This window comes from Myotis davidii, unplaced genomic scaffold (assembly GCF_000327345.1).
Source record: "Myotis davidii unplaced genomic scaffold, ASM32734v1 scaffold801, whole genome shotgun sequence".
NCBI classification, from domain to species: Eukaryota; Metazoa; Chordata; class Mammalia; order Chiroptera; family Vespertilionidae; genus Myotis; species Myotis davidii.
Genome location: NW_006290777.1, coordinates 34,119 through 46,424, shown reverse-complemented (window position 1 = coordinate 46,424; position 12,306 = coordinate 34,119). Strand labels below are relative to the sequence as shown.

Sequence of the window (12,306 nt, the reverse complement as noted above, 5' to 3'; positions counted from 1 at the left end):
AGAGTTGAAGCTGATATGATTTCTCCTATATTCGTCCTGGGTTGTACTCATGTTTTCAGTGACCTTTGCTATTCCTAAATGAAACCGAAGAGATGCATAGTTCTTGGGGGATACTGATGCGATCAGGTAATATTGGGAATGGAATAACAAGAAATGTCCCCAACTCTGTTTAGTAGGCCAAGCGGGTTGATTTTTTTTTACTTTGCCTGTTTTGGAGGCAGTCATTAAGATAACCCATCGTAATAAAACTGTTGACAGCCGTTAGCACAAATCCTGGTTTGATGTTTACATAACAAGAAATGTCCCCAACTCTGTTTAGTAGGCCAAGCGGGTTGGCCTGTTATGGAGGCAGTCATTAAGATAAACCCATCGTAATAAAACTGTTGATAGCCCTTAGCACAAATCCTGGTTTGATGTTTACCTTTGTAAACCAAAGAGTGCTCTGCTGACCTAATATTTCTAGTGGCCCCTGTTCCTCAGAAGTATAGAATATAGTGTCCAGGTTTAACAAAAGAGAAAAAATAAGAATGAACAAAGACAATCAGAGCAGGGCCTATTGGAGAGTTGGGGCACTGCCCCCTGTCATGCACAGAGCAGGGCTCTTATTGATTTCCATTACTATCTATTTAATGTTCAGCACCTGGGAGTCATTTGTTAAAATGACATGTTACATTGAGTTGTGAAGCCTTTTGCAGATGGGGAAACTGAGGTATAAGAAGGGCAAGTGTTATTAGTAACCTGAGCTGGAACCAGGCGGCCATTTGAGCTCTCTGGGCTGTAGCCTAGCTCTCCTACCGCCTAGTTTTATGACTTTCCATGATGTATTTAGCATATCTGTATCTTAGGCCCCCTCCATAAAAGGAGGACAATGAGTACTCAGACTGAATGACACTGCCTTAATCACAGACTTTTTTCTGGTTTGAAGAAGAAGCATGTGCTAGACTCCACACTCACTAGGGCAACTTCTTTCACTTCAGAAAACCTCATTTCCACAGTTGTCAGGTGGGGATGTGATTGTTTACCTAACGGCACTCGGAGAGATAATGTATGTGAAGAGAGAGCCTGGCCCTGTGAGAGGAGGCACCTAGTGGCTTCTCTGTTATTAAGATGATGCTGATGGGAATGAGATAAGCATAAGTTTTAAGCAGATGCAGATAAAAATGAGATAGCTATAAATTTTAACGGGGAAGATTTTAAATTATTACCAAGTGTTACAGGAATGTAAAGTGGCCTTAGTATTATGAGGTGCTGTCTTACATTCTGGCTGTTTTATGTTAATGGCAGCTATGACGGAATATGGAAAGGTTTCTTTTGAGACACTGCATAACTTCAACAGCGGGTGTGTGTGTGGGGGAAGAGTGTATTGCAGATTTGGTAGTTATAACACTAGAAATTGTGGATTATGGAAGAAGAGGAAGATTCTTATATCTACTTTGAATAACATGAAATAAAAGTTTGAGATCAGGTGTAAATATTAATCCTTTGCTCCTTTTATCTAGGTCTTGAGTCAGAGCACCAGCCTTGGGGACCCTGGACCACTGTCATGGAGACTGAGAGTGAGCAGAACTCCAACTCCACCAATGGGAGTTCCAGCTCTGGGGGCAGCTCTCGGCCCCAAATAGCTCAAATGTCACTGTATGAACGGCAAGCAGTGCAGGTGAGGCTCAACTCTGAAGGGCTGAGATCTGTGAGCACTGGCTTGGGGTAGGCAAGGGTGCTGGAGGATAATTACCCTTAGTTGCTTTCCAGGACACTGGGGGAGTTGGATTAGGTGATGACTAAGGTCCCTGCTTGCCCCGAGAATCTTAGGAATTTATAACAATCTGAGCCAGCAAACAGAATGAGATTCAGTCTTTAAACTAAGGTGTTATTTTGTTTTGTTTTGATACCATTCAGTTCATAGAGCTAGATTCTAACCATTTCTCTTCATGGATTGGCAGGTTTTTAATCTTCAGTTGTTTGTATAAGTCATTCTGAGTAATGGGGTGTAAAACTCTTTAGACTAAAGTTATGTTTTTAGACAAATAGTAAATCCCATGTTTTTAAAAATCTGGGAATGGGCCTTTTACTTAAATATTTAGGTTACTAGAATAACTATGCACATCATAAGAATAGCTCTCATTATTAGAGAATATTAGTTAACACTAAAACTGAATTACCAGTATCATGTTTATAAACACCCATTAGCATTATACTGTAGCTATTTGAAAATGCCAGTTGTTTGAAAATTTTACCTGATAGAATCTTTCATAAGCTACTACTTACTCTTATTTTTTCATCATTTTCAACCCCTTAGGGCTCTATTACCTCTATTGTACCCCTAGAATATGGTCTTTTATTTTCTTCTCTTTACATTAATTGACATCTCATTGATTTTTATCCTGTCTAGTCCCAATTCTTTTTCTTGCTGTATTATGTATTTCCAGATTCCATTTTGGGAAATAAGCGTTCATGTGAGTTACACTGCTTTACTTTTCTTTATATACAAGAATAGAATAGAGCATAGCAGAATTAATTGCTTCTCCACTTTTGAGGATTATATGAACTTACTGGTTCTCATATAAACAAATTGGACAAATCAGAAGTTGATGATTTAGTCAGACTCCCATCTTCCTTTGTTTCTCTACTTGCCACGAGTCCCTTTCACAGGATCACAGCGATTTGTGTAGAATAGGAGTTGGGAGTGAGTCTGAGTGGGCTGATCTTCTCTTTCTCCTCCTAGGCTCTGCAGGCACTGCAGCGTCAGCCCAATGCGGCTCAGTATTTCCACCAGTTCATGCTCCAGCAGCAGCTCAGCAATGCCCAGCTGCATAGCCTGGCTGCCGTCCAGCAGGTGAGAGGTCAGCAGCCAGCTGGCCCAAGAGGGAAGGGAATGGTGCTACAGGTGGGTAGGGACATACTACATCCTCCACTAAGCCAAGCTGGAAACAGTCTCCTCCTCCTACGTTCCTCCTGTAGGAGGATGAATGGATCTGAACCTTCTGGAGTTACAGTAAGAACTGTGGAGAAACTCCCTTTCAGGAGTAGGATGGTACACAGACAACAATATGATGATTACCAGCGGGACAGGGAGTTGGGGGGGGGAGTAGAAGAGGTTATTGGGGGGATAAATGGTGATAAAAGGAGACTTAACTTGGAATGGTGAACACACAATACAATATACAGATGAGGTATTGTAGAATTGTACCCATAAAAGCTATATAATGTTATTAACTAGTGCCACCCCAATAAATTCAATAAAAAATTAAAGCGTACTTCCTGTTTCTTTTTTCTTTTAAAAAATGTGCGTACAAGAAAATTACATATGTGGCTCGCATTATATTTGTATCGGACAACTCTGGGTTAGGCTTACCAGTGACTCGCGATGGGACCTGACCAAAGGTTCTTCCACCTAAAAGAAAGTGGGAGGAGGACAGCTTGCCTGGCTGTCCCAGGAGGGTTATGTGGGAGTTGTTGGGTTACCACATGTGGAAATGTGAGGGTTATGGGCATAGTGAATATACTTGTCCTTGCTCCACAATAGTCTCTCAGTTCTTATTGGGAATGTCTGTTCTGATTTATTACTGGAAGATTCACAGCCTTTTCCTTTGTTTTCTCTGCTCTTTCTTATTTTCTTTCATCTCTGACAGGCCACCATTGCTGCCAGTCGGCAAGCCAGCTCCCCAAACACCAGCACCGCGCAGCAGCAGGCTGCCACCACCCAGGCCTCAGTGAGTGCTGCTTCTGCCCTCTGAGCGGCTTCTCTCTTTGGATCTTTGTCTCTGGGTTAAACTTTGTGCAGCTGATCTGGGAGTGTTTATTGAGCCATCGGTGGTATTTACTGCCCTTATGTAGAGAATGTTTGTAAAAGGCAAAGTGACCAACTTGGATCTGCATGAGTCATAATGAGGAGGTCTAAGAAAGGAGAAAGAAAATCCTGGGGAAGAAGCAGACATAGTAAAGGGAAGGGACTAATCTCTGGACCCTTCAACGACAAGTAAAATTCGTTCCGTTTCGTTCCTTTGCCTTCTCAACTGTAACCCTAGTGGTTAGGCCCAGTTTGTTTACTTTGGTAATACCCTGGAGTAGCCAGGATGACAGTTGTGGATAGGAGGGTATTCATTTCCCCGGACTCTATGAAAGTGAGATATTCTGTTCTTGACCGGGTCACTCTGAATTTATCAGTCATTTACATTTCCTTTTATGTCTCCTAAATCCTCAGTCCTGGTTCCTTTCTGTACCGCACAGATCAATCTGGCCACCACGTCGGCCGCCCAGCTCATCAGCCGATCCCAGAGTGTGAGCTCTCCCAGTGCTACCACTTTGACCCAATCTGTGCTACTGGGGAACACCACCTCCCCACCCCTCAACCAGTCCCAGGCTCAGATGTATCTACGGGTAAGCCACAGACACAACTGCCAGTGTCCCAGGGACATAATGGTTCTGTCCCTGGTGAGGACTTGAGCAAAAGTTATTTTATTTAACCATAGTTACCCGGCTGTTTTAAGATAAGCTGATCTACTTCTCACTTACTTACCTTCAGAAGCATTGCTCAGTATTCACAGGTAGCCTGCAGATGACATTGAGATCCCAAGTTAGAAGATGCTCACCTTAACATTTGACCACATTAGCATCAGATACTCTGGTCTTTAAACCTGTGGCTCAAGTACACAAATCCTAAGTGTTCTCTTAGCCTATCTACTTACTGTACATAAAGACTTGTTCTGAAATTCTCATTGTCTCAACTTCTTTCATGTTTGACTCTTTGTTATCAACCTGTAGTTTTGTACACATTCCAGGTTTTCTTCTGGATGATTCCTCACGTATGGAGAATAAGGGTCTCCTGGGTTGGTATGGAAAGGGGCAGGACTTCGCTGTTTCGTATCTTCTGTTTATTTTGTCTTGTGGTCCTTCCCTTCCGTTTCTTCTGTCTTTCTTCTTTTCCTCTTGTTCTCTTTCCTCTGCTCTTCCTCCTCTCCTTGCCAGCCACAGCTGGGAAACCTATTGCAGGTAAACCGGACCCTGGGCCGGAATGTGCCTCTAGCCTCCCAGCTCATCCTGATGCCTAACGGGGCAGTGGCTGCAGTCCAGCAGGAGGTGCCATCTGCTCAGTCTCCGGGAGTTCATGCAGATGCAGATCAGGTCAGTGGCAGCATTGACCTGTGGACGGGCACTGGGGAGGATGAAGGGAACAACCACAGACTAAGGCCCACCCTTCTGCCTCGTTACCACTTTTCAGGATTCTTTTTTTTTGCTTTTTTGCCTTTAATTTCTATAGAACTTGAATCCCTTACAACTTTTGAGTTATTTGAATTAGGAAGGAAAATAGATTTGACTGAAAATAGCCCTCTGGATCTGGGAAGTCTTATTTTTAAGATAGGGCAGATTTCCTTAACATTTTTTTTTTTTTTTTTTTTTAGCCCTCGATGGCTCAGATTATTCAGGAAGTCTTTAATTCTCTCTTCTTGCAGTACTGTCTCTGGAAGATGAGGGATGGTTGAGGGAATTCTGTTAAGCTGACATGGCTGAGTTGCTGGCAGAATATTTGATTCCTTCTCTTTATGAGTTCCTGTAGCTCTCTCTGCTTCTGCTCACAGTGTAGTCCCAGTGAAATCTTTCTCACCATTGCTTCTCACTATACCTTATCTCCCAGCCCCCAAATATATATATAAAGTGTTAGTGTTGTATACATATTTTGAGCCGAATTTTTATCTTCTTAGGAACGGGATATAAACTGGGCTCTCATAATACTTATTTTTATTTTAGTTTATCAGTTAGCAAGTAAATATTGAGTTTTCTATTGCTGTGCTCAGATGTATACTAGAAACTTAGGAGGGCTGAAAATAAGTATGTGTCAAGTCTTTATAAAGAGCTTGGAGAACCAAGAAGTACAAAAGTAAATTGCTCTAACTTTGAGTGACACAAGTAGAGAAGAGTGGCTGCATTACTTCTCAGTGACTCTTGGGATACTTGAGCAAATTTTTAGAGGATGGGTATGATTTGATTTTGGAGTAAAAGGAAACTGTTCTGGAGACAGAACAGTAATGTGTAAAGGTATAATTTCACATACGTGACTATGAGTTGGGGTGAGTGGATTAAGAGGAGACAACATGCTTGATTGTAGAAAAGGTCATGTTAAGGGAGAAGTCTGAAAGCCAAGTAACTCCATAGGTAAGAGGGTCATTGCTGGTTGTTGAATAGCTGATTAATAGGATAAGGCAAGTACTTTAGAAAGAATCACCTAGAAACATATGCCTGGAGAAGAAAGAGAAATTAGGGAACCTACTAAGAAATGATTGGGGTCTCCCTAGCTGGTTTGGCTCAGTGGGTAGAGCGTCGGTCTTCGGACTGAAGGGTCCCAGGTTCCATTCCGATCAAGGGCCCATGCCCTGGTTTTGGGCTTGATCTCCGGTAGGGAGTGTCCAGGAGGCAGCCGATTGATGATTCTCTCATCATTGATGTTCTATCTCTCGCCCTCTCCCTTCCTCTCTGAAATCAATAAAAATATATTTTGAAAAAAGAAAAAGAAATGTTTGGGGTCATTTAGTAAGAAGGTAAGACCTTTGTTTTAGACTCTGGTAGTAGCAGTAGGATCAGAGGATGAGGTTGAGACTGCTTCCCTATCCAGTGGTTTCATTTATCCATCTACTTGTTGAGTGTCAACATGTGGAGGGACAGAGTAGTGGTTAAAAATATGAATCTGATGTTTGGCTCAGATTCCAGCTTCATGACTTATTATGTAACCATAGGCAAATGACCTAACATCTTTTGGCCAGTTTCTTCATATATAAAACATCTATGAAATTATAAAGTATCTACCTCAGGGTGTATTGTGGGGACTAAATGAGTTGATAGGTATAAGTGTTTGAACAGTGTCTGGACATAATGAGTGTTAAGAGTACAAACTATCATTATTATTTATCAGACATTCCTTAGCCTTGAATGCCCAAGAAAGTCATAATCCCTAGACTGATAGAGATTACAAGTCACTGAAGCACCAGACATTGAATAAATAATCACCTGGATGGTTTGATAATTGCTTCAGTAGGAAGTACTGAGTGCTCTGAAAGGGAGTTAATGGAGCCTTGGGGAGGCCTCCCTGAGAAGGTGACAGTTAAATTGGGTCTGTAGAAGTTGGTCAGGTGAAGGCAGAGGAATCTCATGTCCAGAGATCCTAGGAGGGCAGGAGTATTATATATTTGAGGAATTGAAAGAAGACCTGTGTTCCTGGAGTTTGGCACAGAGGAATGGAGATGATGCTGGAGATGGTTGGAGAAACCTCATCTTGCAGGACCTTGGGCGCCATGTTTAGAATTTGGAGCTTTATCTGAAAGGCAGTGGGAAGCGTTGGAAGGATTTTAAACATGGAAGTGACACGAGAGATTCGATTTTTGATTTTTTACATTTTCAAGACTGTTGGCTCCTCTATGGAAGATAAATGGAAATGGCGTAAGTGAATATGGGGAGAGCAACACCTGTCAGAGGTGGTAGTTGTTGAGATGGACAGAAATGAATAAATTTGAGAAAAACTTAAGAGGTTTTTAAAAAAGGAGAACTCATTCAGTGATAGAGAGTTGATGGAGATGCCTGAGATGAGCTATGGCACTGCAGAGAGATGGCTGGTAGTGATATTTATGAGATGAATGTTGGAGAAGTGGATTTGGGGTGAAGTTCATTTTTGGAAATGCTGGCTTAGAAGTGCTTGCTACCCAAAAGAAGATACTGGATCAGCCGTTTTTTATGTGGTGCCTGAGCTCTGAGTTGGAGGTAAACATTCAAGAGTAGTAGGCATATAGATGATAATTGAAATCAAGGGAGTGTTTGAAATTTCTTAGGAATATGGTATGGATTGAGAAGAGAAAAGCCTTCAGATGGAGCCCTGAGGGTTAGGATGAGCCCTTAGAAAAGAGAGCAGTTCGAGGTTGAGTAAAGGGTGATGGCTGGCAAAGGGGAGTAGGGAAGAATGACTGACAGAGAGACAAGAAAATCTGGATTGTGTGTCATGAAGACAAAGGATCAAAATGGAACAAGAGTGGCAAGAGTCCTTCATCAAGTGCAGTAGAGGTAGCAAGAAAGATGGAGTCACCGACATGGATGAGCTATTTCAGTGGAGTCATGGCGTGAGGCAAATGACTGGATAGTGGGAATAGTTGCAGTGAATGTAAATAGTTAAGAGTTTAGCAGTAGCCCGGCTGGTGTGGCTCAGTGGTTGAGCATCGACCTAGAAACCAGGAGGTCATGGTTCAATTCCTGATCAGGGCACAAGCCTGGGTTGTGGGGTCAATCCCCAGTGTGGGGCATGCAGGAGGCAGCCGATTGATGATTCTCATCATTGGTATTTCTCTCTCTCTCCCTCTCTCTTCCTTTCTGAAATCAATAAAAAATATTTTTAAAGAAAGAAAGAGTTTAGCAGTAACAGGAAAGAGGATGAAACTGGGGGCGGGGAAGTGAGGTTCCAGGATGCTGATGGAAGGGAGCCAATAGAGGAGAAATTGAAGAGACAGGAGAGAATTGATTATATAAGCTTCTTGAAAAGTAGGAAGGATAGGAGGAGAGAAGGGAGAAGTAAGTGATGGGTGTTTATGCAGCTGAGCGTATAGATTTGGTGGTGGAATTGATGAAGCATCATGCTCATATAATGGTTTTATTGTTTCCACAGGGGTGGGTGAGAGGGGAAAGAGGAAGTGGTTCTCATGTATAGGGAAAGTAGCAATGTTTTAAGTAGCCATTATGGAAAGGAAGCTGACTAAAAAAAACCTGTCTAATTGCCAGATAATAAGTGCCCCAGCACCCAATCCTGACGATTCTTGTAAACCATTCTCTAAAGCTATCATCTCTTCTTCTTTGCTCCTGTTGCCTGAATCCAGGTTCTTTTCATTTTTCACCTGAATTACTGTACTAGTTTTCTAATTGGCTTCTTGACTTCAGCCTTTCTCTACTTCTAATCCTCTTCCACATTACTGTCAGAACAAGTTTTCTTAGAAAATATATGTTGTTACTAGCATTTTAAATTGTACCTCTGATATGCAGAATTTGATCAATCATAATCCTTGGATCATGACATTCTCTCATTAATGGTCCATTCAAGGTGCACTTTTATTTATTTACTCAGTAAGTTTTAAAATACAATAAGCAATCCCAGTTTCATCTACTGCCTGCCTCTACCCAGGGTGAGGACATTCTGATTCCTACTAGTAAAATCATCCTTCCATTGTGTCTCTTTTTATATGGTTTTATTGTATTTACATATAATAAAGACATTTTTATAACGGAAAATTTTAAACATATAAAAAATATGAATTTCTACGTATTTACCATCTAGCTTCAACATTGATGAACACATGGCCAATATTTTTAGGCTTTTCACACACACACACACACACACTCACACACACACACAATCAGGGGTGGGCAAAAGTAGGTCAATAATAACAATAAATAATATAACAAATAAATGAGTAATACAAGAATAAACTTTTCTATACTCATAACTGTAAACCTACTTTTGCTGACCCCTGTATATAAAAATAAAAAACAGAATATATAAAAAATACATATTTTATTTTAAAGGTATTTGTGCTCTTCTCAATCCATAAAGTGCTGTATGCAGTCTTTGAGAATGTTTTCTTAATAGCTTATTGTCATGATCCATCCATATTGTTGTATGTCATTGTACTTTATTAATTTTGATTTCTATATAATAATCCATTGTGTGAATATATTATAGTTCATTTATTTTCTCTTCTGATAATGGCCATGTGGGTTGTTCTAGGCACTTACTACTATGAATAGTGCTGTTGTGAACATTTTTATACATGCCTCCAGTTGTACACAGCAAGGGTTTCTCTTTAGGAATTCCTGGGGTGTAGGGTGTGTGAATATTCATTTTAAGATATGATGCCAAACTGTTTTCCAAAGTTGTTGTACTGATTTCATTTACATTTCCATCAGCAATGTTTAAAAGAATGGTTTCAACTGTAGATTTCATCATGTTTATTCTGATTAATATTCTCCAATAGCTTCCTGTCATCAATTAGGTACTCATTCCTTCTCTCTCTATTCATATTTTGGAGTACTTACTATGTGTCAGGAACTGTGCTAGGTGCTGGGAATACAACAATGAAGACGATAAGTACACGTTCTGTTTCCAAACTGAAGTTCAGACTCTATTTTAACACACCAAGCCCTTCATGATCCGGCACCTTTCTACCCCACTACCCTCAGCCTACTTTCCTGGTTTCATTTCTTGCTACTCCCTCTAACTCACTCCAAACATAAAGGAAATATTTATAATTTCCAAAAATACTATTTTTTTTCTTGGCTCAATGGTCTTGCAAATGTTACCTATATCTTCAAACCCTCACCTTCACTATTACCAATTGGGCCTCAAGTCAAGCATCACCTGTGTTAGGAAGCCCTCCCTAATCTTTGTATTCTGAGTTAGTCTTCCCATTCTGGGCTCCCACACACTGTGTGCATACCTGTGCATAGTGCCATATTGTTATTGGTGATTTTCTTGTCTTTCTTTTCTAGTAGAAAGTACTCATTAATAGCAGGGATTGTGTCTTTCATCTCTGCATTCCCAGTACCCAGTGTAATACCTGAAGCATAGTATGTATTTGGTGGATATTAAATGAATGAATAAATGAATGGAAAGAAAAGGGAAAATCTGAGACACTTTGATGGAATAAATGACTGTACTTGGTGATACATTTGATACTGAATAAAGGAGACTGGAAATACAATTTGATATAAGAGTTTTTCCCTGGGTGTCTGGAAGGCCTTTAATGTATATAATTGGGAAATTGAGCATACAAGTTGAGGTGGGCTGTGGAATATCTGCTGCGATCCTTGCTGCTTCTGAATCTGTCACTGAAATCTTTGACCCTAGTGCCTCTTGTTCACCTTTTCTCAGTCTTGTTCTTCTTATCTTTCAGGTGCAGAACTTGGCAGTGAGGAACCAACAGGCCTCAGCCCAAGGCCCTCAAATGCAAGGCTCTACTCAGAAGGCCATTCCTCCTGGAGCATCCCCTGTCTCTAGCCTCTCCCAGGGTTCCAGCCAGGCCCTAGCTGTGGCTCAGGCTTCCCCTGGGGCCTCAGGCCAGTCCCTCAACCTTAGTCAAGCTGGTGGAAGCAGTGGAAATAGCATCCCAGGGTCCATGGGTCCAGGTGGAAGTGGCCAGGCACCTGGAGGCTTGGGTCAGTTGCCTACCTCAGGAATGGGGGGTGGTGGGAGCTGTCCCAGGAAGGGCACAGGAGTGGTGCAGCCCTTGCCTGCAGCCCAAACAGTGACTGTGAGTCAGGGCAGCCAGACAGAGGCAGAAAGTGCGGCAGCTAAGAAGGCAGAGGCTGATGGGACTGGTCAGCAGAACGTGGGCATGAACCTGACACGGACAGCTACACCTGCTCCCAGCCAGACCCTTATTAGCTCAGGTAAACGGTCACTTCTCATGTTATTATTCTCAGAACCGTTTGAAAGCTCAGAATACATTTCTTTCTTTGCCTTTTTCTTGCTTCTTGTCACATCACCCTTGATCATATTAGTTCAAGGAGGCAGGAGGACAGGTAACAGATGTTTTCTGTTTCCACCAGGCAGCAGTCATTTTACAAGTTGCCTTAGACCCTGAGTTCTTTAGTTTACTTACTCTACCTATTCATTTACCCAGTTCTTATTCAATTGCGTACTATGTTCTAGGAGGGCTAGAGTTACATCTTTGAAAAATGGGCCCCCTGTCTTCATGGAGCTTAGAATGTAGCATAAAGGATGAATACTCTCCTCATCGGTGTTTGATGTTGGTTAGGTGGCCCAATGTAGAGCAAAGGTGACATAAGTGTCCTAGGGCACTTAGGACTAGCAAATAGAGCCCTGGTTTAATATAGTCAACTTGTGCCTGGCTGGTGTGGCTCAGTGTTTGAGCATTGACCTATGAACCAGGAGGTCACAGTTCCATTCCCAGTCAAGGCACATGCTCAGGTGGTGGGCTGGATCCCCAGTGTAGGAGGTAGCCGATCCATGGTTCTCTCTCATCATTGATGTTTCGATCTCTCTCCTTTTCTCTTCCTCTCTGAAATCAGCAAACACATATTTATTAAAAACACACACATACACACACATAAAACCAGAACTTTTTCTGAAGGGCAGTAGAGAAAACGATGCTTTCATTTCTTTGAAGACATGAAGCGTGGGGGGAGTGTGTGATAATCTGAAATTATCCATAACCCTCTTTACGAAAGGCCGGTCATGGGTCAGACCCCTAAAACCCAAAAAGGATGTGAAATCCACTCAAATGGATAAAAATTAGCAATAAAAACAAACAAACAAAACAA

The 12,306-nt window shown here is 41.6% G+C and overlaps 1 protein-coding gene across 5 annotated transcripts in view; it reads left to right on the top strand.

Annotated features, from left to right (window-relative positions):
* The first annotated feature begins 1,263 nt into the window (after positions 1-1,263).
* Positions 1,264-12,306, top strand: part of PHC1 (polyhomeotic homolog 1) — a 20,169-nt gene continuing 9,126 nt past the window's right edge. The window contains exons 1-7 of one of the 5 annotated variants that reach the window (XM_006763961.2): positions 1,264-1,657; positions 2,427-2,453; positions 2,723-2,833; positions 3,630-3,710; positions 4,228-4,377; positions 4,966-5,121; positions 10,917-11,412. In XM_006763961.2, the coding sequence (XP_006764024.1) occupies positions 1,544-1,657; positions 2,427-2,453; positions 2,723-2,833; positions 3,630-3,710; positions 4,228-4,377; positions 4,966-5,121; positions 10,917-11,412 (1,135 nt within the window). In that variant the 5' untranslated portion in view covers positions 1,264-1,543. The remainder of the gene's footprint in view (positions 1,658-2,426; positions 2,454-2,722; positions 2,834-3,629; positions 3,711-4,227; positions 4,378-4,965; positions 5,122-10,916; positions 11,413-12,306) is intronic. The other 4 variants (XM_006763962.2, XM_006763963.2, XM_006763964.2 and 1 more) reach the window with 4 other exon arrangements.